The sequence below is a fragment of the Podarcis filfolensis genome, assembly GCF_964270895.1.
Source record: "Podarcis filfolensis genome assembly, chromosome: 16".
NCBI lineage: Eukaryota > Metazoa > Chordata > Lepidosauria > Squamata > Lacertidae > Podarcis > Podarcis filfolensis.
The window spans coordinates 41,972,023-42,000,010 of record NC_139620.1 but is presented as its reverse complement, the minus strand read 5'-3'; the positions used below and the strand labels follow the sequence as shown (position 1 = coordinate 42,000,010).

At 47.3% G+C, this 27,988-nt stretch overlaps 1 protein-coding gene across 6 annotated transcripts in view; it reads right to left on the bottom strand.

Annotated features, from left to right (window-relative positions):
• Window positions 1-27,736, bottom strand: part of LOC310751067 (maestro heat-like repeat family member 5) — a 67,474-nt gene extending 39,738 nt beyond the window's left edge. Inside the window, exons 1-5 of one of the 6 annotated variants that reach the window (XM_083589971.1) lie at window positions 27,451-27,736; window positions 24,656-24,967; window positions 17,560-17,912; window positions 10,189-10,328; window positions 8,048-8,074 (exon numbers count right to left, since the gene is read on the bottom strand). In XM_083589971.1, the coding sequence (XP_083446097.1) occupies window positions 8,048-8,074; window positions 10,189-10,328; window positions 17,560-17,911 (519 nt within the window). In that variant the 5' untranslated portion in view covers window position 17,912; window positions 24,656-24,967; window positions 27,451-27,736. The other 5 variants (XM_083589973.1, XM_083589972.1, XM_083589976.1 and 2 more) reach the window with 5 other exon arrangements.
• Window positions 27,737-27,988: the final 252 nt, after the last annotated feature.

The following is a 27,988-nucleotide window of genomic DNA, read 5'->3' as shown; positions in this document are numbered from 1 at the left end:
TCCTCTGAGTGACCCCACTGTTTCTTTGTTCTTCCTTTTGCTACGAACATACCCATAAAAGCCTTTTTTGTTGCTTTTAACCTCTCTAGCAAGCCTGAGTTCATTCTGTGCTTTAGCTTTTCTGACTTTGTGTCTACACGTGCTGGCTATTTGTTTGAATTCCTCTTTGGTGGTTTCCCCCCTTTTCCATTTTTTGTACACATCCTTTTTTAATCTTAACTCAGTTAAAAGTTCTTTAGATAGCCACCCTGGCTTCTTTAGGCACCTTCCATGTTTCCGTCTCATTGGTATTGCCTGAAGTTGTGCTTTTACTATCTCCCTCTTAACAAACTCCCAGCCATCATGAACTCCCTTTCCTTTTAGTATTACTGTCCATGGGATCTCACCCAGCACTTCCCTAAGTTTTATGAAGTCGGCTTTCTTAAAGTCGAGAAATTGTGTCCTAGTATGCTTGGCTGCTCCTTTCCGCTGTATAGTAAACTTCAGAAGAGCATGATCACTCACGCCTAATGATCCTTCCACTTCTACCCCACTAACCAGGTCATCAACATTGGTTAGGACCAGATCTAAAATGGCTGTTCCTCTTGTTGCTTCTCCCACTTTCTGGACAATGAAGTTGTCTGCAAGGCCAGTGAGGAATCTGTTTGACCTTATGCTCTTGGCTGAGTTTGACATCCAACAAATATCCGGGTAATTGAAGTCCCCCATTACTACTATCTCCCTTCCTTTTGCATGCTTGGCCATCTGTTCCAGGAAGGCATCATCTATGTCCTCTGTTTGGCTTGGGGATCTATAGTAAACTCCCACAATGAGGTCACTGTTATTCTTCTCTCCCTTAATTTTGACCCAAATGCTCTCACTTTGGCTTTGAGGTTCTAAATCTTGGATCTCTTCACAGGTATACACATCCCTGACATATAACGCCACTCCTCCTCCTTTCTTGTCTGGTCTGTTCCTCTGAAATAGATTGTATCCCTCCATTATTACATTCCAATCGTGGGACTTATCCCACCAGGTTTCAGTGATTCCTATTATGTCATATTTAGTTTGCTGCACCAAGAGCTCAAGCTCATCTTGTTTATTTCCCATGCTTTGCGCATTAGTGTACAGACATTGAAGTCCATTAATCATTCCCCTGTGTCTCTTATTTAAGGATTTTTTCCTCCCACCACTAGGTCTGCGTGCTGTTTGCTCCATTCGGTCTATGACATTTGGATGATCATCTTCATCAATTGATAGACTCCTACCTTCAGGACCACTGTCTCCCTCCCCCACATTAGTCAGTTTAAAGCCCTCCTGATGAGGTTTCTGAGATTTTTTGCGAAAACATTCCTCCCAACCATTGTGAGGTGCAGCCCATCGCTTGCCAGAAGTCCATCTTCAAGAAGATGCATTCCGTGATCTAAGAATCCAAACTGTTCCTGTTTACACCATTTGCGAAGCCAGTTGTTCACTTCCACTATTTTTCCCTCTCTCCCTGGGCCACGTCGTTCAACTGGGAGGACAGATGAGATGACAATTTGTGCATTTAATTGCTTCAATTTCCTGCCCAGAGCCTCGTAATCTCTTTTGATCTTCTGGAGGCTATTGCTTGCAGTGTCATTGGTTCCCACATGAACCAAGAGGAAGGGGCATTTGTCAGTGGGTTTTATGATTCCTTGCAGTCGTTCAGTTACATCTTGGATCTTAGCCCCGGGGAGACAGCACACTTCCCGAGACATCTTGTCAGGCCCACAGATAACTGCTTCTGTTCCCCTCAGTAGGGAATCCCCTATCACCACTACACGCCTCCTCTTAGGTCTGGTCGGGGTTCTTCCGTGAGCTGTCCGTTCCAAGGTCGCCTGCACATTCCCTGAGGGCTGACTTTGCTGCTCGTCTTCATATACCTGATCGACTGTTAATGAGGGAGAGATCCTCAAATGGAGTCTGCTCTTCGTCTTCCATGCTAGGGGAGAGGACCTCAAAGCGATTGTGTATTTCTAAACAATCAGAGCGAACCCTGGGCCTCCTACTTCTTTGAGTCACGTTTCTCCATATATCTGGCTCCTGTGTTGGTGAACTAGCCTCCTTCTCAGGGGAGTCCCCTGTCTCCTCCTTGGTAGAGACGGTGTGCTCTGTTGCTTCCAAGAAGAGCTCCAGCTCTCTAATTCTTTGGAGCGTAGCTACACGTTCCTCCAGTTGCTGGACTTTGTCTTTTCAGAGGGCAATCAACATGCAATTGCTGCAGGTAAAGCTGCCTGCAACCTTTGGCAAGATGGCAAACATTGCGCAGGAACCACAGGCAACTGCAGCTGTTCCCTCACCCTCCATCTTGAGAACGTGTCGTTGGGGCTGACTACAGCGGTCCTCCATCATAAAAAGCGTGAAGACAGGACAAATAAATTCCCCCCCCCAAAAATATATATTTAGCTCACAATAATGAATACTGCACTAAAGAACCTGGGACTCTGAGCATTCTGCTAAAAGCGCCGCGAGGAATTCGTGACAGGGTTATGGGCCCAGCACGCTTCCGCTGCGCATGAGTACAGGTGGCAGTTATCTAGCCGTGGGTGCTGGAGGGGAGCTGCAGGGATGGAGCAGTCCAGAGCTGGCGTGTTGCTGGAGAAGCTGACGGCCACAAACTACAGGATCTGGTCAGTCCGCATGCAACACTTCCTCAAGCGTGAGGGCCTGTGGAAAGTGGTGGAAGATCCACCGCAGCCCCCTGAGGAGGATGAAAAGGATGAGAAAGCCTTGGCTACGATCATCCTTGGAGTGGACGACAGCCAGCTAATCTATGTAGCTGATAAGGTGACAGCAAGTGAGGCGTGGAATGCGCTCAAGGCTGTCCATGTGCGAGAGACAGCTGGCTCGCTGATAACACTGACCAGGAGAACGTACCGGTGTCGGAAGACACCGGGAGACTCCCTGGTGAAGCACATAAAATTCCTAACAGGCTGTTTCCAGGAGCTAGTCTTAAGAGGGAGGCCTGTGGGGGAAGAGGACAAAGTCTTTATAGTCCTGAGTTCCCTTGATGACAGCTATGATATGCTGGTCAATTCCCTCGAGTCGGTAGAGACTGATAAGCTGACTCTGGAATACGTTACCGGACGGTTGTATGCAGAGGAGAACAGGCGTTCAGAGCAAAAGATCACCTCAGTCCAGCTGTTGGAGCATCCCAGAGGGAACAACAGCCGGGAAGAGCAGAGGTGTCAGGAGCCGGAGAAACAACCAGGAGGAGCTGCTGCAGACCAGCTGGTGGTCAACAAAGTAAAAAGGTGTTTTTGCTGCAAGTCCAGTGGACATCTGCTTCGGGACTGCCCGAGGAAACAACAAAAACAGCAGAAGCACAGGAGGCAGCAGAGAGAGTCTAACACTTGGGTGTCTGCAGATGGTCAAGAAAATGAAGAGCTGTGGGTTCTGGACAGCGGAGCTTCTCAAACTTTTTGTAAAAGAAAAGCATTGCTAACTGATGCTAGGGCTTCCAACAAAACCATGTAAGTCTTGCCTCAGGCCAGAAAGCTAATATAGTCTGTGAGGGGGAGATTGTGTTCCCACAGCTGGGACACACATTCAGGAATGTGTTGTGTGTGCCTAGTTTGCAAAACAATCTCCTGAGTATTCCTGACTTAGCAAAAGCGGGCTTTGAAGTAAACTTTGTGGGCGATCAGTGCCAGATAAAGCCAAATGGGGCAGTATTGGCAAATGCTAACCTTAGAACTAATATGTATGTACTGCAGTGTGAGTCTAAGGTTGCGAATGTGCAAAATGTCCCGACCCATGATATGTGTATTCATCTGCTGCACAGGCGTCTGGCTCATGCCAGCTTTAAGGTGCTGAACAAAACATTGGAGTTGTGGGGGGGGATGAAAAACATTACAAGTTGTGATAATTACTTAGACTGCAATATCTGCAAGGAGGTTAAAAGCAGGGCTTGCCCAGTAGCAAGAGCAAGCCAGAGAGAAACAAAAAAAACCACTGGAGTTGGTTCATGCTGATGTAACTGGTCCTTTTCCACCAAGTGTCTCCCGCAACAAGTATTGTTTGATCCTAGTGGATGACTATTCTAGATTTGGCTGGGTCTATCCATTAAAGCAAAAATCTGATGTTGCCCAAACTTTGAAGTTCTGGGTAAGAAGGATAGAAAGACAACTTGGCCAAAAGGTGTGCTCTATTCAGACAGACAGGGGAGGAGAATTTATGGCAAGCTCCCTAAGAAACTGGTTGCGATCCCAAGGGATTAAACATAGGCTTACCAATGTGGCGACTCCTCAGGAGAATGGAGTAGCAGAGCGTAGGGGAGGTGTCTTGCAGACACAAATGAAAGCATTGTTGGCAGATGCAAATCTTCCAATTAAATACTGGACTGAGAGTATTAAGACAGCGAATTATATTGGAAATTGTTTGTGGTCAAGGGTACTAGATGACATACCCTATAAGATTCTCTATAACAAAAGTCCCAGTTTGCAACATTTGAGAATCTTTGGGACAAAGGCACGGGTTGACATACCTATAAAAAAACTGAAGAAAAGGTGGGAAAAGGGCACAGCAGTTGCTATTCCTTGGGTATGAAAGCGGTACGAAAGCCTACAGGTTTGAAGATGATAAAAATCTTTTGAGTTATAGTTGGTCAGCCAGCTTTAATGAGCAAAGAAATTGGCCCAAGATACATGCAAACCTGCTGCCAGAAAAAGTTTTACTGCCAAGCGTACCTGATAAGGCCGTTGAAAGAAAGCTGAGAATTGGCAGCTCTCCCAGAGAAATTGAAAGGGAGGTGGTAAAGACTGAGCATTTTTCTCCAGCTGCTAGCATGGAACGGGGGGGGGGGGAGTGCAACAGGGACAGGAGGAGGTAAATCTCCAGAGTCAATCCACCCCAAAAGCAGTCCTGAAGGTAGCCCAGGGGGTGAGATTAATGAACCAAGGAGGTCTGAAAGAAGTAATAAAGGCCAACCTCCAGCCCGTTATGGGTTCCCAGCCACCATAAACCAGGTTTGTGTAACTGAGCCAGCAAACTTTGAAGAAGTGCAAGAGTTACCTACTCTAGAGAAAGAGGTGTGGTTAAAGGCAATGCAGGCAGAGTATAACTCTCTGCTAAATAACAATGTGTTTGTACCTACTGAGGAGATTTCACCCCTCCCATATCCAAGAATCTGCTGATGTTCTCTGCTGATTCTCCAGAGAGGAGGGGGCGGTTTTTGCTCTCTATTTATTCCGCTCCAGCCTCACATCAAAGTGTCGGAGAGAGAGACTGAGTGTTAGAGAGAGATCGTGTGTATAGATAAGGTTGCTGCTAAGAGCAGCTGCAGACACTCAGTGCAGTTCAGCATTCATTTTCGTTTAGCTCTGTATATAGTTGTGTATTATAGTTGTAGATAGAATAAAGAAGATATTCTACAGAGCTGTTCTCCGAGTCATTTATGCTCTGCTGTACTCTGCTATACTCTGCTGTGCGACGACTGTCTTCTTGTGGAAGTGAATCTGGTGCTCACAACTCTAAGCTGTGAGTCCACAGCACTTTGACCTGTTCCTGTGCAGAAGGTGGTCTCTGGAAGTGCTACCCAGCTCGCCTAGCTCAGTTGGGGCTGAAGTGGATGAGTCCAGTTGGTGACACTGGCTCAAGGGCTATGCTGACACCTACAGAATTGCCTGAAGGTAAAAAGCCCATAAGCTGTAAGTGGGTTTTTAAAGTGAAAAAGCTGGCTGATGGTAGTTGTCAGAGGAAAGCCAGGCTGGTTGCAAGGGGCTTTACACAAAGGAAAATGATACATTATGATGAAGTGTTTGCCCCAAGAGCAAAGGCTGAAACAGTAAAATCAGTTTTAGCAATGGCAAGTCTGAGGGGGTTAAAAGTTAATCATTTTGATGTTGCCTCAGCATATCTAAATGCTCCTATTGACGCCGAGGTGTATTTACAGCAAATACCAGGTTATGAGCTGGAAAAAGACAGCATGGTGTTAAAGCTGCAAAGGGCACTATATGGTTTACACCAAAGTGCACGTCTATGGCATGAATGCATAGACACAACTTTGAAAAAGATGGGATTCAAACAAAGCCTGGCTGATTCCTGTTTATATTCAGCAATGGTGCAAGGAAGCGTTTGTTATTTACTTTTGTATGTTGATGATATCTGTCTAATAACAACTGCACTAAAGCAAGGGTCTTGGTTTATAAACAGCCTAGGTAACAAATACAAACTGAAGTATTTGGGAGAGATTCAGAATTACTTAGGAGTAGAGGTTCAGAGAAATGAAGAGGGCGTCTACTCTCTGAGTCAGAAGGAAAAAATCGAAAAGTTACTGAAGACATATGGAATGGAGAGGGCAAATGAGGTTGACACTCCCATAACTAAACAGTACAAAAATGAACCAGAAGGACAAAAATGTGAGAATGCAACTGTGTTTCATTCTTTGTTAAGTTTTCTGTTATATTTAAGTTGCTGGACGAGACCCGACATAACATTGGCAGTGCACATGTTAAGCCAAAGAAGTGCAGACCTGGCTCAGAGAGATTGGGTAGCACTTAAAAGAATCCTAAGGTATCTGAAAGGCACAAAAGATTACAAACTGGTGCTGGATACAGGATATGATCAGCAAGTGTATGCATATACTGATGCCAGCTGGGGAGACAGAGAAAATGGAAAGTCTACCACTGGCTATGCCATATATATTGGAAATGTCCTGGTTCAGTGGAAATCACAGAAACAAACATTTGTTGCCACAAGTACTTGTGAAGCAGAGTACTCAGCCATAAGCGAATGTGTGTCACAAGTAGAGTGGTTTGCTTGCCTAACAAAAGAGCTTGGAATACCTTCTGAAATGCCAATCTCTGTGCTCAGTGACAACATGGCTGCACAACAGCTTGCTAACCAACAGAACTTTAAGAGCAAGAGCAAACATATTGCTATAAGATACGGAAATGTGAAAAATGCTTTGGAAAGAAATGTGCTCAAGGTACAGCACTGTAACACAAAATGTAATGTGGCAGATTTGTATACAAAATGTTTGGATGCTCCTAAATTTCGAGACCTAAGAGAATTATTAGGTCTCAAGCCTTTGACTTAAGGAGGAGTGTTGGGATTCACAGGATGCTGTGCAAGTAAGTCTGCAGGCTTCAGTTTGCAACAGGCTGATGTGAAGGAATGGGTTTCCCAAACCCAAAACTGACTGTGAAGGCAGTTTGAAAACTGCACCAAAATCCCTATTTTTCCTTAGCTAAAATCCATTAACTTGAGCTCTGAGTCAATGTATAAACAAAAACCCGGCTGTGCTCGAAGCTCTCTCCCTTATCAGTCTGTGGCGGCAATGAGTGACCTTGCCAAGTTCCAGTAGAGCAGGGATGATGCGTGTGTGCCTTATCTTATGTGCTGACCACAAAAGACGCACAGACCCAATCTGGGAACAGCACCAGAGCGTGTTCCCGGAGATTATGACCTATTCCTCCCAGATAAGAGTAGGAAGAGGAAGATCCTTTTATGGTCAGAAGTACAGAAAGGAACACCCTTTTATGGTTAAGAATACCAGAGCAAGAACATATGTGATGTCAACCTGCGTACATAAGCTGATGTAGTTGGAAGGAGGGAGAGGGTGCCTGGAGGATATATATACTGCATGAAACTTGTCATTTCTTTGGACTTGCTGTGGACTTGATCACGCAAGTACCTTCTGCTATCCGGAAAGCAGAATAAACTCTTTCTTCTTTGAATCAACCTCGGTGTCATTTGGCTTCCTTCCTCCTGTCCCGGAGCAACGCAGACCCAATCAGTGAACTCCAATAAGGCTACAGATCCAATACTCTCTGTGGAAGTGCTGGGTCAGAATGATGCAGCAGTAATGTGATTGGCTGTCACTGGTTTAAAAGGGAAGCCTGTCCAATAGTGGTGGAGTGGTGTAGATGAGTGTGGAGTCTTCTTTTGCCTCAAGGTGCAGGTACTCTGTCTGATTAGATGAACTGCTTCTGTAGATATTTGTATATATATTGAGCTCACAATAATAAATACTGCACTAAAGAACCTGGGACTCTGAGCATTCTGCTAAAAGCGCCGCGAGGAATTCGCGACAAGGACTTACCTTGTTGTGTCCAGGTTTGGATGTATTCTGCTGGGAATAAAATGAAGAAAAGTGTCATGTTTCTTGTCTAGAGAACAGTTGCCATCTATCTGCCACTTGTCTTCTCTAAAAAAAACCCCACATGCCTAGAAATAGACTTATTGCAAAAATCATTTGGAGTAAAATCTATTGCAATCAATTCTTCTTCTTTTTTAAAGTAACCCTCCAAAGAAGATTAAATAAATCCTCCGGACTGGGAGACACACCATTCATTTAAAGCACTTTGTTTCCTGCCATGAACAAACAGAATCTAGGCATTGTGGCTATTACTATTATTTATTAAATTTCTGTACTGCCCTTCATCCGAAGATCACAGGGCGGTTTACAATATAAAAACTCAAAAATACATACCATAATAACAAACAGACAATACCACTCCCAGTATGATTATTTATTAAATTTTCTGTTGCATAAAGTATTTGCTTGCCTGCTCTGCCAAATGCCCAGGCCTGGCAAATTAACTGCTCTTGAGAGCGAAGAGGAAATATTGGCCATATCAGGCACAATACAGTCACGAAAACTTTTACTGCACAATATCGGGTTCTCAAACGTTCCCAGATATCGGGAACGATCAGTTGCAAAAGTTAAAGAAAAAAAATGCAACATTTCCTGGGGTCCAAGTCACCCCACCAAATCAAGTTCATGGATTGGTTCTTCTTCCGGTCTACAGATCCTGCACTGGTCGCCTTCTCTGCTTTCCCAAATTTGCCTGGTCCTCTTTTCAAGCCCCCCAGACTGGCGGCCACCACTCCTTCTCACCAGGGGAAAGTCGTCTCTTGCATCTGCAAATAGGACCTTCCTCCAAGCTGGGCTCCCAATAGTTCAGGCCTAGGCAAACACGGCCCTCCACCTGTTTGGGGACTCCAATGCCCATCACCCCTGACCCGCTGGTCCTGTTAGCTAGGGATGATGGGAGCTGTAGTCCCAAAACAGCTGGAGGGCCGAGTTTGCCTTTGCCTGTGATAGTTCATGGCAGTTCCCCTCAACTTGAACCCTTCTACATGCTCCCACCAGCCCCAGGCAGGATATGGTTCAGAACATTTAGAGGGCACCAGGTTGGGAAATCCTGGTTCACGCTGCGCAACATCAGACCAGGGTGGATAAAAATCAATGACCCATTTTTTTAATTTTTATTTTTTAAATGGATTTCTTTGATTTAAATCACATTTTTTAAAAAATTAAATTGGATTTCTAAAATAAAATGCTTTTGGAGGAAAAATCTTTCGAAATATATTTTTCTTTTTAAGTTGCATTATAGTCCAACGGCTATTCACTGGGAAGTAAGGATTTATTTTAAGTTTTTCATATATGCTAAAATTCATTTTAAGAATTTTTTTTTAAAAAATGTTTAACCACATCAGTTAACAAACATGGATATATATGCTATAATGTTATTGTTTTAGTTAAATAAATTGTTTAAATTCTTACTAAGGAAATGATTATTTTTATCCTTCCAATAAGGTACAGCAGAAAAGTTGTCCAAATATACAGTGGTACCTCAGGTTAAGAACTTAATTCATTCCAGAGGTCCGTTCTTAGCCTGAAACTGTTCTTAACCTGAAGCACCACTGTTAGAGGTATCGGTTGGTTGCTTGAGAGCAATCAGGAAATATGGCTCAAGAGTCTGTTTTCAAGCTTTCTTCTTACTGATCAAAACCTTTAGAATGCAGAGCGCCTCTATTCCGTGTCTTGCTCATTCACGGGCAGAATCTGAGAGTGGGCGGCCCTTCAACCTTCCCCAGCAGAGTAATTTCTTGGCGCCCAGTCTGCGCTTCCCCTCTCTGCGTGGAAACCTACTGCGCAAGGAAGGCTTGGGTAATGGGGGACCCCCCTTCTCCCCGCTTTGCTCAGGCAAGGTGTCCTGGCACCGCCTTGCCTCCTCCGACCCCTGCATCTCCTCTCCTTCCTCCGCTGAGGAAGTGCTGCTTCCCACGATCTTTGGGGGCTCTTTGTAATCCACCCGGCTTTTCCCCTCTTGCCCCTGAGCCGATGGCAGTTCTTAACCCAAGGTACTATTTCTGGGTTAGCGGAGTCTGTAACCTGAAGCGTATGTAACCTGAAGCGTCTGTACACAGTTAACTTATTATACCCCACAATAATACCTGGGGAGGTGGCTGGAGGTGTTGGAGGATGGTGTCCAAAATCTCCCTTTCATCCATCATCTCCAAGGCTTCTCTGACGGTTCTTCCTCCCAGGATCTTCTTACCCATCCACAAGTACTCAAAGTTTTCATCAGAGAGTTCTTCAGAAAGAGAGAGAGAGAGAGAGAGAGAGAGAGAGAGAGAGAGAGAGAGAGAGGTGAGTAAATGAGGCGGATGAGAGGGAAAGGTACCGTATTTTTCCATGTATAACACGCCCCCATATATAAGACGCCCCCTATTTTTGGGCACTCAAAATTTAGAAAATGGGGGCAGATTGCCAAGACTTGTTAAGCTTTTTTGGGGAGGGGTTGCCCAGAGTGGTTGAGCTTTATTTGGGGGGAGGGAGCCATTAATCAAATTGCACAATTGCAGGCATCAACCACCAAGTCACCTATCGTCTGCCAGTCGACAACAGCCCTTTTCACAGCAAAGAAATCATGGCTGGGAATCTCTTCCTGGCGGCTACAACCAAGCGCCCGTCCCCCCTCAGCACTCCCCCTGTAGAAGAGGAGCCCCAATTTGACACTTGATTTTGGGGGTAAAAAACCTCGTCTTATACACGAGAAAAGACGGCAAGTTCTTTCTCAGGGGGCTTCTCGCCTGTTGCAATGAGTGGGTGCATGCCATATCTGAACAGGGATCATAGAACTGTAGCATCTGAAGGGACCTGCGGGGTCACCTAGTCCAACCCCCAGCAATGCAGAACAGGGGCAGCCACCTGGAAGTCCCTGCTCCATGTTACACGCTGTCAGAGCTGCCCGAGGTCCCAGCTCACAAAGGACCAACGCCGCTTCGTTGTTAAGTACGGAAGTCTTTATTGAAGTTCAGTTTCACTTCCAGAGCCGCAGCGTACAGCTCTACGTCTCAAACTTCAGACCGCTGAAGCTCCGTCTGAGTCTCCTCCCCCCAGACACCAGTTTAAGACTCTAGCCTTACTCCACCTCTTCCTCTGCTCTTTCCGCCTCTGGTTCCGCCTGTCCGTCGGGGTCTCGCCCTTTCTAGATTCTTCTGATGCTGAATCCCCTGAGCCTTCCCCCTCCCTCCGGCGGGCTTTAGGAGCTGGTTCCCAATCCGGGTCTCCTGCTGTCCCTCGCGCCTGTACATTTAAACTTGGTGCGCGCGCCCAGCCAGCAACTTTCCTCCTGACCGTTTCACTGCTGCTGTCACTGCTTCCCCCTTCGGGGAGGCTAGCTGCAACTGACCTTCCCTCCGTTCCCCCACTCTCCGATGGAGGCGTGGTCAGCCCTGACTCATCTTCTCTCCCCGCTGGAGGAGACGCTGGTCCTGACACATGTGACTCTTCCCCCCCACTACGCTCTGGTGGGGAAACTGGTCATGATCCCCCGCTGCTGCTTTGGGGTTCCCCGCTGGCTCCTTGTTTCTGGTGCGTCCCCCCTGGGACCCCCCTTGCCCTGACCATCGGCGCCCCCTTCTGGGAATCTTCTGATTCGCTGGAGAAGCTCATGGAATCTCTCGGGCCACTGTCATACTCCCCTACGCTGCCCTCGGATTCTTCCCCTTCGCTCTCCATTTCCTCTCTCCCCTGTGCTGCTGCTCCCGAGCCCCTGACACACACCTCTTAACAAGGGGGGGGGGACTTCCACCCAGACATCAAGGAAACCAAGAGAGACCCCGACCTTGTATCATAATAATAATAATTTATTATTTATACTCCGCCCATCTGGCTGAGTTTCCCCAGCCACTCTGGGCGGCACCCAATCAAGTATTAAAAACAATACAGCGTTAAATGTTAAAAACTTCCCTAAACAGGGCTGCCTTCAGATGTCTTTTAAAGATAGGGTAGCTACTTATTTCCTTCACATCTGAAGGGAGGGTATTCCACAGGGTGGGCGCCACTACCGAGAAGGCCCTCTGACTGGTTCCCTGTAACCTTACTTCTCGCAATGAGGGAACCACCAGAAGGCCCTCGGCGCTGGATCTCAGTGTCCTGGCTGAACGATGGGAGTGGAGAGGCTCCTTCAGGTATACTGGACCGAGACCGTTTAGGGCTTTAACACTTTGAATTGTGCCCGGAAACGTGTTGTTGTTTAGTCGTTTAGTCGTGTCCGACTCTTCGTGACCCCATGGACCAGAGCACGCCAGGCACTTCTGTCTTCCACTGCCTCCCGCAGTTTGGTCAGACTCATGTTTGTAGCTTCGAAGACACTATCCAACCATCTCGCCCTCTGTCGTCCCCTTCTCCTTGTGCCCTCCATCTTTCCCAACATCAGGGTCTTTTCCAGGGAGTCTTCTCTTCTCATGAGGTGGCCAAAGTATTGGAGCCTCAGCTTCATGATCTGTCCTTCCAGTGAGCACTCAGGGCTGATTTCCTTCAGAATGGAGAGGTTTGATCTTCTTGCAGTCCATGGGACTCTCAAGAGTCTCCTCCAGCACCATAATTCAAAAGCATCAATTCTTCGGCGATCAGCCTTCTTTATGGTCCAGCTCTCACTTCCATACATCACTACTGGGAGAACCATAGCTTTAACTATACGGACCTTTGTTGGCAAGGTGATGTCTCTACTTTTTAAGATGCTGTCTAGGTTGGTCATTGCTTTCCTCCCAAGAAGCAGGCGTCTCTTAATTTCGTGGCTGCTGTCACCATCTGCAGTGATCATGGAGCCCAAGAAAGTAAAATCTCTCACTGCCTCCATTTCTTCCCCTTCTATTTGCCAGGAGGTGATGGGACCAGTGGCCATGATCTTCGTTTTTTTGATGTTGAGCTTCAGACCATATTTTGCGCTCTCCTCTTTCACCCTCAATAAAAGGTTCTTTAATTCCTCCTCACTTTCTGCCATCAAGGTTGTGTCATCTGCATATCTGAGGTTGTTGATATTTCTTCCAGCAATCTTAATTCCGGCTAGGGATTCATCCAGCCCAGCCTTTCGCATGATGAATTCTGCATATAAGTTAAATAACCAGGGAGACAATATACAGCCTTGTCGTACTCCTTTCCCAATTTTGAACCAATCAGTTGTTCCATATCGAGTTCTAACTGTAGCTTCTTGTCCCACATAGAGATTTCTCAGGAGACAGATGAGGTGATCAGGCACTCCCATTTCTTTAAGAACTTGCCACAGTTTGCTGTGGTCGACACAGTCAAAGGCTTTTGCATAGTCAATGAAGCAGAAGTAGATGTCTTTCTGGAACTCTCTAGCTTTCTCCATAATCCAGCGCATGTTTGCAATTTGGTCTCTGGTTCCTCTGCCTCTTCTAAATCCAGCTTGCACTTCTGGGAGTTCTCGGTCCACATACTGCTTGAGCCTTCCTTGTAGAATTTTAAGCATAACCTTGCTAGCGTGTGAAATGAGTGCAATTGTGTGGTAGTTGGAGCATTCTTTAGCACTGCCCTTCTTTGGGATTGGGATGTAGACTGATCTTCTCCTATCCTCTGGCCACTGCTGAGTTTTCCAAACTTGCTGGCATATTGAGTGTAGCACCTTAACAGCATCATCTTTTAAAATTTTAAATAGTTCAGCTGGAATACCATCGCTTCCACTGGCCTTGTTATTTGCAGTGCTTTCTAAGGCCCATTTGACTTCACTCTCCAGGATGTCTGGCTCAAGCTCAGCAACCCCACTACCTGGGGTGTACGAGACATCCATATCTTTCTGGTATAATTCCTCTGTGTATTCTTGCCACCTCTTCTTGATGTCTTCTGCTTCTGTTAGGTCCTTACCACTTTTGTCCTTTATTATGGCAATCTTTGAACGAAATGTTCCTTTCATATCTCTAATTTTCTTGAGCAGATCTCTGGTTCTTCCCATTCTGTTGTTTTCCTCTATTTCTTTGCATTGCTCGTTTAAGTAGGCCTTCTTGTCTCTCCTTGCTATTTTTTGGAAATCTGCATTAAATTTCCTGTATCTTTCTCTATCTCCCTCGCATTTTGCTTGCCTTCTCTCCCCCGCTATTTGTAAGGCCTCGTTGCACAGCCACTTTGCTTTCTTGCATTTCCTTTTCATTGGGATGGTTTTCGTTGCTGCCTCCTGTATAATGTTGCGAGCCTCCATCCATAGTTCTTCAGGCACTCTGTCTAGCAAATCTAAATCCTTAAACCTGTTCCTGACTTCCACTGTGTATTCATAAGGGATTTGATTTAGATTGTATCTTACCGGCCCAGTGGTTTTTCCTACTTTCTTCAGTTTAAGCTTGAATTTTGCTATAAGAAGCTGATGATCTGAGCCACAGTCAGCTCCAGGTCTTGTTTTTGCTGACTGTATTGAGCTTCTCCATCTTTGACTGCAGAGAATATAATCAATCTGAATTCGATGCTGCCCATCTGGTGATGTCCACGTGTAGAGTCGTCTCTTGTGTTGTTGGAAAAGCGTGTTTGTGATGACCAGCTTGTTGTCTTGACAGAACTCTATTAGCCTTTGCCCTGCTTCGTTTTGATCTCCAAGGCCAAACTTGCCAGTTGTTCCTTTTATCTCTTGATTCCCTACTTTAGCATTCCAATCCCCTATAATAAGAAGAACATCCTTCTTTGGTGTCACTTCTATAAGGTCTTGTAAGTCCTCATAGAATTGGTCAATTTCAGTTTCTTCAGCACCAGTAGTTGGTGCATAAACTTGGATTACTGTTATTACTGTTATGTTAAAAGGTCTGCCTTGGATTCGTATCGAGATCATTCTATCATTTTTGAGATTGCATCCCAGTACAGCTTTCACCACTCTTTTGTTGACTATTAGGGCCACTCCATTTCTTTTGCGGGTTTCTTGCCCACAGTAGTAGATATGATGGTCATCCGAACTGAATTCGCCCATTCGCGTCCATTTTAGTTCACTGATGCCCAGGATGTCAATATTTATTCTTGCCATCTCATTTTTGACCACATCCAACTTACCCAGGTTCATGGTTCTTACATTCCAGGTTCCTATGCAATATTTTTCTTTACAGCATTGGACTTTCCTTTCGCAGCATTGGACTTTCCCCTTCATGGATCACTGCCTTGCCGTGGCGAAGTGGCTTGAAGAACTCAAAGAAGCTATGAACTATGCCGAGCAGGGCACCCAAGATGAACAGGTCATAGTGGAGAGTTTTGACCAAACGTGATCCACCTGGAGGAGGAACCGGCAAGCCACTCCAGTATCCCTGCCAAGAAAACTCCATGGACAAAGACAACAGGCATATAAAAGTTATGACGCTGGAAGATGAGCCCCTCAGGTCGGAAGGCGTCCAACATGCTACTGGGGAAGAGCGGAGGACAAGTACAAGTAGATCCAGAGCTGATGAAGCGGCTGGGCTAAAGCCGAAAGGACGTTCAGTTGCGGATATGCCTGGAAGCGAAAGGAAAGCCCGGAAACGAACTGGGAGCCAATGCAGATCTCTCAGAACCAGTGTTATGTGGTCCCGGCGGCCGCTCCCAGTCACCAGTCTAGCTGCCGCATTCTGGATTAATTGCAGTTTCTGGGTCACCGTCAAACGTAGCCCCACGTAGAGCGCGTTGCAGTAGTCCAAGCGGGAGATAACTAGAGCATGCACCACTCTGATGAGACAGTCCGTGGGCAGGGAGGGTATCAGCCTGCGTACCAGGTATAGTTGGTAGACAGCTGCCCTGGATACAGAAGTAACCTGCGCCTCCATGGACAGCTGTGAGTCCAAAGTGACTCCCAGGCTGCGCACCTGGTCTTTCAGGGGCACAGTTACCCCATTCAGGACCAGGGAATCCCCCACACCCACCCGCCCCCTGTCCCCCCAAAACAGGACTTCAGTCTTGTCAGGATTCAACCTCAAACTGTTAGCCACCATCCATCATCCAACCGCCTCCAGGCACTCACACAGGACCTTCACCGCCTTCACTGGTTCTGATTTAAAGGAGAGGTAGAGCTGGGTGTCATCTGCATACTGATGAACACCCAGCCCAAACCCCCTGATGATCTCTCCCAGCGGCTTCATATAGATATTAAAAAGCATGGGGGAGAGGACGGAACCCTGAGGCACCCCACACGTGAGAGCCCAGGGGTCTGAAGACTCATTCCCCAACACCACTTTCTGGACACGGCCCAGGAGAAAGGAGCGGAACCACCGTATAACAGTGCCCCCAGCTCCCAGCCCCTCTAGACGGTCCAGAAGGATGTTATGGTCAATGGTGTCAAAGGCCGCTGAGAGATCCAGCAGAACTAGGAAACAGCTCTCACCTTTGTCCCTAGCCCGCCGGAGATCATCGACCAGCGCGACCAAGGCAGTTTCAGTCCCATGGTGAGGCCTGAATCCCGATTGGAAGGGATCCAAATGGTCTGCATCCTCCAGGCATGCTTGGAGTTGTTCGGCAACCACCCGCTCAATCACCTTGCCCAAGAATGGTAAATTTGAGACTGGGCGATAGTTGGCCAAACTGGCTGGGTCTAAAGATGTTTTTTTAAGAAGCGGTTTAATGACCGCCTTTTTCTGCGGGTCTGGGAAGGCTCCCTCACAGAGAGAAGCATTCACCACCCCGCAGAGCCCATCGCCCAGCCCTTCCCGGCTCGCTTTTATCAGCCAGGATGGGCAAGGATCAAGGAGACAGGTGGTCGGTTTCACTTGTCCAAGCAGCATGTCCACATCCTCGGAGGTAACAGATTGGAATTGATCCCATGTAACAGGACTAGACAGAACTCTAGCACTCTCCCGCCCTGGCCCTGCTCCCACAGTGGAGTCTACCTCCTTCTGAATCTGAGTGACTTTATCTGCAAAAAACTTTGCAAAAGCATTGCAGGAGATCTTGGGGTCCCTACCATGCCCCGGTGGTGCAGGTGGTTCCGATAGATTGCAAACCACCTGAAAAGGTCTCCTGCTGCTGTTTTCTGCAGATGCAATGGAGGCGGCGAAGAAGGCGCTCTTCGCCGTCACCATTGCCACTTGGTAGGCTCGACATTGAGCTCTAGCCCGTGTCCGGTCTGATTTAGAGTGAGTTTTCCGCCACCAGCGCTCTAGCCGTCTCAACGATTGTTTCATCGCCCTCAGCTCTGGGGAAAACCATGGAGCTGTCTGGGCTCCATGCAATCGGAGAGGGCGCTTCGGAGCCAGACAGTCAATAGCCCTGGTTAACTCCGCATTCCAAGGGGCCACCAGGGAATCAGCTGAGAGGCCATCAACGTGGAATAAAACATCCCCTGCCACTCTCTGGAAACCAGTTGGATCCATTAAGTAGCGGGGGTGGACCATCCGAATCGGTCCCACCTCCCTGCAGAGGGGAAGGGTCGCGGAGAAGTCCAGTTGCACCAGGAAGTGGTCTGACCATGGCACTTCTTTTGTTTCGCTTTTAGTTAGTGTCAGATCACCAACATCCGTAGAGGTAAACACGAAGTCTAAGGCCAAGGGGAACCCAAAAGGGATCTGGTTCTGCCTACTCACCTGGGAGCGCTGGCCCAGAGTCCTCGAGGCTCTTCTTTTTTGAGGGCCGCTGCTGGCTTGGGTCTTGCTTGCTGGTCTGGGGCTTCACCAGCCCTGGCAAGACTAGGGGTCTGGCCTCTGCCGGTCTGGCCTCTGCCGCTGATGTTGAAGGCTTTGCCAATGCCGGCAGTAGGGCAGGGGCCTCTTCCTCATACGAGGGGTAGATCTTGTTTTTGCGTGCAACTTGATCTTTCCTCCTGCCCTCTGTGGCTGATGTTGAAGGCTTTGCCAATGCCGGCAGTAGGGCAGGGGCCTCTTCCTCATACGAGGGGTAGATCTTGTTTTTCTTTTTTCTTTTTAGAAAAAAAGCCATCCTGCAAGATGCAAAAAGTTTAGGAATTATTGGGGAATGATATATAATGAATTGAAAAAACTGTTTAAAAAGTCTTTTGTTAAGAAACCAGAAACATTCCTTCTAGGAATTTTAGACCAAGATGTAAAAAAAGAAAATTGGAAATTATTTATGTATGCAACAACAGCAGCAAGAATTTTATTAGCACAAACTTGGAAGACAGAAGAAATACCAACGAAAGAACAATGGCAAGGGAAACTTATGGAATATGCAGAACCGGCAAAACTAACAGAAAAATTACATGAAAATGACAACAAAGACTTTAAAAGAGAATGGGAACCATTTACAACATATATGAAGAGGCAACATAAATAAATGGACTCATTGGCAGGGTTTGAGTGAACAATCACAACTGTCTACAACAAAAAATAAGACTATATGTATTGAGGAAATTTTGGGGAAACATCAAATACGCAAGGTGAACAATAGGGAAATAAAACAAAATGTGAGTACGAGGGAAGTCCAGGGGAGGAGGGTCGAAATATGAAAAATTGTTAAAGATATAGTGTTAGAAGTAGAATCCATGGAAAAAATCAATAAAAAATTATTTTAAAAAAATAAATAGAATCTCTGGATAAGAAATTGTCATTTTAAGGTAATCTATTAAGACTGGAGTATGATATTCCAGTTTTGATTGCTGGAAATTTAGCAACTGGGAAATATTATCCTGAATAGTGACAGAATCTGGGAATGATTCAAAGTATTTGGTATGGTATTTTTATTTGTAAACATTGAAATGAGGAAGTCTTTTTACTCAGAGTGAGAAGGATGACCAAATATTTGACAGACCTGGAAATAGCAAGCTCATGTAGATCCAAGGGAGGAGGAAGTGGATACCGCGGAAGAATATTGTAAAATTTGTGGAGGAAAATGATCTGACATGATCTACTATTCCAGCCTGGTTATCTCTTCCTAATTCTGGGTCTGTGTTTTATTATCTTCAATATCTCTTGTGAAAAGGTCTTTTAATGTACGGTCAGTAAAAGCCTGGATGTAAGGCCTGCCTTTTGTGTGAATAGTTTTGTTTTCGTTTTCTCATTATGGGTGGATCCCAGGACAGACTAGGTCTGGCTGAAGGTCTGCCCTGAAACCTTGCTGGAAGGATCTCCCATTGCTGTGCCACTTTGCAGGAGTCGACTCCTGCAGGTGGCTTGTCTTGTGTGCGGGTTCAGGCGTGCTGCCTGCAGAAGTGGACCCTGGGACTAGCTACCTGGAAAACCTCTGTGCCTGAGGACGCCACAACTCCCGTAGCCTTTTCAGGCTTTGCCCTCAGGTGGGAAGAGCATTGCACCCGGGAGAGGGAAAGGGGAGTCAAACAGGCACTCAAGGGATAATTTCAGAGAAAGAGCTTTATTTCTATCATCCGGGCTTGGTAGAAGGAGCTAGTGTGATAATTTCATAAACAAGCACAAGTTCACAGCCATTTGCACAGAGCATATATTCCCCTCCAGTTCCCTCCTCCTTCTCCCCCTCCTCAGGAGTCCTGCCTCATGAGTTTCCCTGAGCATGAACAGAAAGCTCCTGTCCTGGGACTCTTGGGACTCTTGGCGCCCTTCCCAGGAAAGGGGGATGAGAAGCCAAGGGGGTTGAGAAGCCTTGCGTTCAGCGTGTCCAAGATGTGATGCAACTGGATGAGATAAGACTCAGTTCCCAGACCTGCTTATTCCTGGCATTGACAGAGCCTATTCATTAGCTTTTTGAAGCCTTCTTGTACTGATAAAAAATAACCTTTTGCTTATGCAGCAGCATCTTGTGAGAAAGCAGAGAAGAGCAGAGAAAAGCTGTTGTAGACGAGAGAAATGGGAAATTTGGTTTTGAGGCCTGGGGTGACTTTGGGCCTAGGGGGGGTCACCTGTCCTCACCTCCTTCACTCCCTGGCTTCTCCCCCCCCCCCCCGGAGAAAGGGGAAGGCATGGACAACAGACAGTCGCTTCAGGACACCGATCCGCTTTCAAGAAGCCGGCGCATGGGAAGAGCCGCACCCCATCAGCTGCGAGCAGTACCTGTTCCACCTCCAAATAATCATTTGGGCTTCTGTGCATATTCCCAGGTTGTACTTTCAGTTAGTTGGAAGGGGGGTGGTTCTCCAGCAGATGCAGGAGTGAAACGCCATCCCTTTTGTTGTGTTGAAAACAACAACTCTCATCTGTGGGCGCCTCAGCTTCTGATCCTAAGGATGAGGCTAATGTTTCTGGTCCTATCCCTGAAGTTCTTTTATAGGTACTGAAGATTGACTGGATATTCTGTTTATTGGTTTGGTAATGCTGTGTGTCATTTAAAATGTGGTTGAACAACTCACACCGCTCATGTGATGGCTCTCTGGGAAGTCAGCCCAAGTCACGGCGTGCACCACATCCCAGAGAAAGAGGGAAAGTGAATTGCTGTTATTAAGATGAATGTGTTGCCGAGAATGTTGTTTTTGTTTCAAACACTGCAGATTGTGGACAAGATGGACTGTTTCAAGAGGTGGCAGAAAGACATATCTAGATTTGTCTGGCAGGGCAAAAAGCCCAGAATAAAATTTAAGATATTAACTGATGCAAAAGAAAGAGGGGGGTTTGCCCTGCCAGACTTAAAACTGTATTATGAATCAGCGGCTTTTTGCTGGCTGAAAAACTGGCTACTTCTTGAGAACACAGACATTTTGGATCTGGAAGGGTTTAACAATAGGTTTGGTTGGCATGCATATATATGGTATGACAAGGTAAAAATTCACAAAGGTTTCAAAAACCATATTGTTAGGAAAGCACTATATAATGTTTAGATTTGGTATAAAGATTTGTTTGAAAACAAAACCCCTAGGTGGTTGTCACCAATGGAAGCTAAGGAAGTGAAAAAACTTAACATGGAATCTAAATGGCCAAAATACTGGGAAATCATAGAACAAGAGGAGGGAAAAGTGAAATTGCAGAGCTATGAGAAATTGAAGTCAAAAGTAAGGGACTGGCTTCATTACTACCAGATAAATGAAGTTTTCAAACAGGACAGGAAAATCGGCTTTCAGGTGGAGAGATCAAAATTAGAAACTGAATTGTTGGAACCCAATACTAAGAATTTGTCAAGAATGTATAACTTGTTGTTGAAATGGAATACACAGGATGAGATGGTTAAATCAGCTATGATTAAATGGGCACAAGACATTGGTCATGACATTATGTTTGCTGACTGGGAACAGTTATGGACTACCGGTATAAAATTTACGGCATGTAATGCCTTAAGAGAGAACATTATGAAAATGATTTGTAGGTGGTACATGACCCCAGTCAAGCTTGCAAAAATCTATCATACGCCCAATAATAAATGCTGGAAATGTAAGGAAACTGAAGGTACTTTCTACCACCTTTGGTGGACGTGCCCAAGGATCAAGGCCTTCTGGGAAATGATCTATAATGAAATTAAGAAGGTACTTAAGTGTACCTTTCATAAGAAACCAGAGGCCTTTCTCCTGGGCATGGTAGGCCAATTGGTGTCAAGGAAAGATAGGACGTTCTTTATGTATGCTACAACAGCAGCAAGAGTTCTTTTAGCAAAGTATTGGAAGACACAAGAACTACCCACGCTGGAAGAGTGGCAGACGAAGGTGATAGACTATATGGGACTGGCTGAGATGACTGGCAGAATCCGTGACCAAGGAAAAGAGACGGTGGAAGAAGATTGGAAGAAATTTAAAACTTATCTTAAGAACTGTTGTAAAATTAATGAGTGCTAAAATGTTATGGGTAATGTAAAACAGAATTGCAGTGACAAATAATTGGGTAAGAGAAAAAGGATTAAAGAAAGTGAATTATAAGTACACTGGTGCCTCGCAAGACGAAATTAATTCGTTCCACAAGTTTTTTCTTCTTGCGAGTTTTTCGTCTTGCGAAGCACGGTTTCCCATAGGAATGCATTGAAAATCAATTAATGCGTTCCTATGGAGACCGCTTGCCAGGCTGGCGGTGCGGAGAAGGGCTTTTCTCCCCACCGCAAGCCTTCAGGACAGGTAGGGGAACAGAGGGGAAGGCGTGCAGCGCTTCTCCTCTGTTCCCGGGGCTTGCGGTGGGAGGAGGGTTTTTCCTCCCCACCGCCAACATTCAGAACAGCATTCTGAATGTTGGCGGTGGGAAGGAAAACCCTCCTCCCACCGCAAGTCTTCAGGACAGCCATCTGAAGGCTGGCGCGGGGAGAAGGTCTCTCCGCCCCACCGCCAGCCTTCGGGGGAGCCTTCCGAAGGCTGGTGCAGGGAGGAGGTCTCTCCGCCCCACCGCCAGCCTTCGGGGGAGCCTTCCGAAGGCTGGCGCGGGGAGGAGGTCTCTCCGCCCCACCGCCAGCCTTCGGAAGGCTGCTCGGAAGGCTGGCGGCGGGGCGGAGAGACCTCCTCCCGCCGCCAGCCTTCGGAGCAGCCTTGCGAAGGCTGGCGGTGGGGCGGAGAGACCTCCTCCCGCCGCCAGCCTTCCGAGCAGCCTTGCGAAGGCTGGCGGTGGGGCGGAGAGACCTCCTCCCGCCGCCAGCCTTCCGAGCAGCCTTGCGAAGGCTGGCGGTGGGGCGGAGAGACCTCCTCCCGCCGCCAGCCTTCCGAGCAGCCTTCCGAAGGCTGGCGGCGGGAGGAGGTCTCTCCGCCCCACCGCCAGCCTTCGGAGGAGCCTTCCGAAGGCTGGCGGCGGGAGGAGGTCTCTCCGCCCCACCGCCAGCCTTCGGAGGAGGTCCGAGGATAGTGGGGAAGACGCGCTGCGCTTCCGCACTGTCCTGGAGATTTCCCTATGGGCTTTCGTCTTGCGAAGGAAGCCCATAGGGAAATTCGTCTTGCGAAGCGCATCGAAAAACGGAAAACCCTTTCGTCTAGCGGGTTTTTCGTCTTGCGAGGCGTTCGTCTTGCGGGGCACCACTGTAATTGAAATTAGGGGTTGCTGGAAAAGTTTAAAACAGGGATGCAGAAAAGGGAGGTATGGGGAAGTCGTTGAAATAAGGTTTAAGAAAAAGAGGTTATGAAATTATACGTGTTTGTATATTTGTTTGTTTGTGTATTGTTAGTTGTGTTGTGTTTTGATATATGTTGGAAAATTAATAAAAAATTTATTTAAAAAAAGAGAAAGAGGGAAAGTGAGCCTTAAAAACCCTTTTGGATCTCTATCCCAACAGAACAGCTGCATTATTTCTCTGGGAAGGTTTTAGTTTAGGTTTTAGAATCCCAGTTGCTCCCCCCCCCCAATTCAGGTGACCCACCAAATCAGAAATCAGTTAGAGAGATGCCCGAAGTGGCATGCAAGAAAACACTTAAAGAAATTAAGGCAGGGAGGGTAGCCGGCCCCTTTTCTGTCCCTCCCATAGAGGGTTTGCATATATCCCCATTAGGCATCGTCCCCAAAAAGGCACCCAGTGAGTTTCGCATGATTCACAACCTATCCTACCCAAAGGGAGGGTCCGTCAATGATGCGATACCTCAGGAACTTTGCTCTGTGAGGTATGCCTCATTTGACCAAGCGGTTAAACTTATTCGCAAATTTGGAAAAGGCGTGTTGCTGGCGAAATGTGATATAGAGTCTGCTTACTGACTCCTGCCAGTCCACCCGGAAGATTTCCGGTGGCTGGGTTTTAAATTTGATGGGGCATACTTTGTAGACACGGGACACGGGTGGCGCTGTGGGTAAAACCTCAGCGCCTAGGACTTGCCGATCGTATGGTCGGCGGTTTGAATCCCCGCAGCGGGGTGAGCTCCCGTCGTTCGGTCCCAGCTCCTGCCCACCTAGCAGTTTGAAAGCACTCTTAAGTGCAAGTAGATAAATAGGTACCACTTTATAGCGGGAAGGTAAACGGCGTTTCCGTGTGCTGTAATGGTGCTGGCTCGCCAGAGCAGCTTTGTCACGCTGGCCACGTGACCCGGAAGTGTCTCTGGACAGCGCTGGCTCCCGGCCTCTTAAGCGAGATGGGCGCGCAACCCCAGAGTCGGACACGACTGGCCCGTACGGGCAGGGGTACCTTTACCTTTACTTACTTTGTAGACAAAGCAATGCCTATGGGTTGCTCAGTGGCCTGTGCAGCCTTTGAGGCATTTAGTACCTTTTTGGACTGGGCGCTTCGTTTTAGAACAGGCTTTGAGGGTGTGTCACACTACTTGGACGACTTTATTCGCATAGCTGATAGTAGGCATAAGTGCTCGGCCCTTCTGGAAGCCTTCACATCTTTAGCAGGAGAGCTGGGAGTACCTTTGGCTGCAGATAAAATGGAGGGCCCAGCTACAACTATGGTTTACCTAGGCATTGAGTTGGACACAGTCGCCCAAACCTCAAAACTTCCTAGTGAAAAATTGGTTGCGCTTAGGGACCTCATTCAGCAACTTCTCCCTCTAAGAAAAGTTACGCTCAGGCAGATTCAGTCATTGTTAGGCCATTTGAACTTTGCTTGCCGAGTGGTTTCCCCAGGCCGCCCATTTTGCGGCCGCCTCGCGAGGTTGTCAGCAGGCTTGTGGTCACCCCATCACAGGGTTCGCCTATCTAAAGAGGTAAAATCTGATCTGGAAGTCTGGCTGAAGTTCTTGGAAAGGTATAATGGTGAAGAAGCAACCGTTGGAACGCAAAGGCAACGCGGCCAGTACCAAATGCAAAGGGGTAGCGACAAAGACGTGTCCTTTTAAGCCTCCCTCCTTTTGCTCCACCAAGCCCCCCACAAACGTTAAAGGTGCCCCACCACCCTGCGAATGTGGCTAGAAATAAAAACCCCCAGCCAAACCTGATCCGTCGGGTGAGCTGTGCGCTTCCTAGTAAAAGGACTAAACGGCGATGGGCTGGCGCTGAACGTGCAAACCGCGTTCCGCAAAGCTCCGCTGCAGAGAAGCCACCCAGAGAGAAGGGAACACCCGGTCGATGGGGTTTTCCAGCGCGGTTTCAGCCCTGCTGTTCCGGAGCTAAATGGCTCTGGCTGCCGAAGCGGCTGCCTGGAACACGGGCGGGCTTGAGGCAGGCAATCCGATGGGAGGCACAACACCGATGCGCGGGTAAATCCAAGTGAAAATCGATCACCGAAGGAATTGAGATACACAGCCTAAAGGAAAGGTAAGCAAGAGACAAAACAACCTTAATACAAACCAAAGCGGGATGGCTGGCGAGGTGAAAAGAGGGTGAGCCCCGGCCGCGCCGGCCCTAAATAGGGCAGGCTACGCCCCCCAGCCACCCAACTGGCTGGCTGGGTTGACGACACAGCCGGGATTCCCTCAGTCTCACAGGGGCTGGAACCAGCCCCCGCGCACATGGAGTGGGCATGAAGCCCACAACCCCAACTCCTCGCCAGGTTCGGAAGTGGCTTTGTTGTGTTGAAAACAACAACTCTCATCTGTGGGAGCCTCAGCTTCTGATCCTAAGGATGAGGCTAATGTTTCTGGTCCTATCCCTGAAGTTCTTTTATAGGTACTGAAGATTGACTGGATATTCTGTTTATTGGTTTGGTAATGCTGTATGTCATTTAGAATGCGGTTGAACAACTCACACCGCTCATGAGATGGTGTGATAGGCGCACATACATAGATCAGCACAGGAAGACCGACCTGAAGCCATTTTGATTCCTAAACTGAGCAAATGTTTTCTCTGCAAGGTCAGACTGGAAAAGCCTCCCCACTGTCTTTTCCCTCACAAATCCTGTCTTAAGGGTATGTCTGTGTTTGAATAGGGTGTGAGCCTGTGACCTGGCCCAGGAACTAGGTATTTATCATTACAAAAGACTGGCCAGGCTCCCCAGGCAATCCAGTCAAGTAACCTGCCAAACAGGAGATAAACAAGGACAAAAACAACATCAAATTTCTGTTTAGACCGCCTTTTCAGGGATGTAGGTGTGATGTATCTGAGGGGTGGTCTTAGGTTACACCCCTTCTGTGACGTATGTATGATGTTCCAGGGGTGGTCTTGGTCTACAGGGTGGCAATTTCAAGAGTCCATATAAGGCCTTGCGCACCATTGTTCTGGGTTCCTCATCTCTCCTGCGGGTGAGGGGAGCACCCTGTTGCAACAGATCAATAAAGATCAAGCTTACTAGCTGCCTTGCTTCTCAATATTCTCTGGTTGGCCTCTGTTATCTTCTCCTACCAATAGGGAACCTATGTAAGGACTCTATATGGGCTCTTGGATAACCCCATAAGGAAAAAGGGCAATTTTTTATTTACAACAGAGGCTCTCTGGGAAGTCAGCCCAAATCACAGCCTGCACCGCATCCCAGAGAAAAAGGGAACGTGAGCCTAAAACGTACAGGGGAGGGAACCAAGCAAGCTGTTAGGGGCCAATTCTCATTTACTGCACCCTCATGGTAAGACCTTGGGAGAATGCCACTGTCAGGGGCTCAGGAGCAGGAGCACAGGGGAGAGAGGAAATGGAGAGCGAAGGGGAAGAATCCGAGGGCAGCGTAGGGGAGTATGACAGTGGCCCGAGAGATTCCATGAGCTTCTCCAGCGAATCAGAAGATTCCCAGAAGGGGGCGCCGATGGTCAGGGCAAGGGGGGTCCCAGGGGGGACGCACCAGAAACAAGGAGCCAGCGGGGAACCCCAAAGCAGCAGCGGGGGAGCAGGACCAGTTTCCCCACCAGAGCGTAGTGGGGGGGAAGAGTCACATGTGTCAGGGCCAGCGTCTCCTCCAGCGGGGAGAGAAGGTGAGTCAGGGCTGACCACGCCTCCAACAGAGGGGAGGTCAGTTGCAGCTAGCCTCCCTGAAGGGGGAAGCAGTGACAGCAGCAGTGAAACGGTCAGGAGGAAAGTTGCTGGCTGGGCGCGCGCGCCAAGTTCAAATGTACAGGCGCGGGGGACAGCAGGAGACCCGGATTGGGAACCAGCTCCTAAAGCCCGCCGGAGGGAGGGGGAAGGCTCAGGGGATTCAGCGTCAGAAGAGTCTAGAAAGGGCGAGACCCCGACGGACAGGCGGAACCAGAGGCGGAAAGAGCAGAGGAAGAGGTGGAGCAAGGCTAGAGTCTTAAACTGGTGTCTGGGGGGAGGAGACTCAGACGGAGCATCAGCGGTCTAAAAGTTGAGACGTAGAGCTGCGCGCTGCGGCTCTGGAACTGAAACTGAACTTCAATAAAGACTTTCGTATTTAACAACGAAGTGGCGTTGGTCCTTTGTGAGCTGGGACCTCGGGCAGCTCTGACAGCCACCTTTTCCCAGACATGAGCTATATAGAGAATGGTTATTTCTCTTGTGAAATCAGGGAGACGTTTAATTAGTAAGGAATTCCATGGGTTGTAATGATACCACCACAAATAGCTCTGAACAGGCCTCTGTCTCCAATTTCTACATTTTACCCTGGCCAGCCCCTGAAAGAGCTGAATGGTTCTGGCTTTGGAACAAAATTCTGCCTAAAAGGTCCTTCCTGGGGGTTTTTTATGATGTTAGCCGCTCCGAGCCCAGCCTCAGCCGGGGAGGGCAGGATACAAATAAAAAATTCTTATTCTTATTCTTATTCTTATTCTTATTAAAAGGGAACACAAATGCCAAATTAAAACTAAATATACCACACTGACTTTGGGGAGAACAAGAAAACACACTCACTCTCTATGGAGGTCGCTGTGTACCAGCGTTGCTAAGGGCCCCCAAGCCCCTGGAGACATGAGGTCACAGCACTATGACAACATGATGGAATGATGATGTCAGTGGAAAGGAGACCTCTTGCTCATCTCTTTTTCTATTTACATTATATTTGCTGATTTATGATCCGGCAAACCTTCATCGAAGATGAACTAAGAACTTATTAATGGATTGAATATTTTTAAAATTAATTCTCCATTAATAACATTCCAATGATAACAAATCAAATCAATTCTTGCCACATCATAATACAAACAATAAAGCCAATTATACATTCCAAACTAAAAAATTTGGGGAGGCCTTTCCATGTTCTGGCTGTTGAGAGAAAGCTTCTTTCACTTGTTCCTGCGTTCTTCTCTCTTGTTTCCCCCCAGATTCAGCTAGGTAGACCAACTACCTACCTCTAAGGGGCTACTGTACAATTTCTTAATTTTTTGGAAAGGATTCTTTTAAATACTTTTTTAGGACTTTTTTTAAAAAGACTTGATTCTTTTAAAGGGAT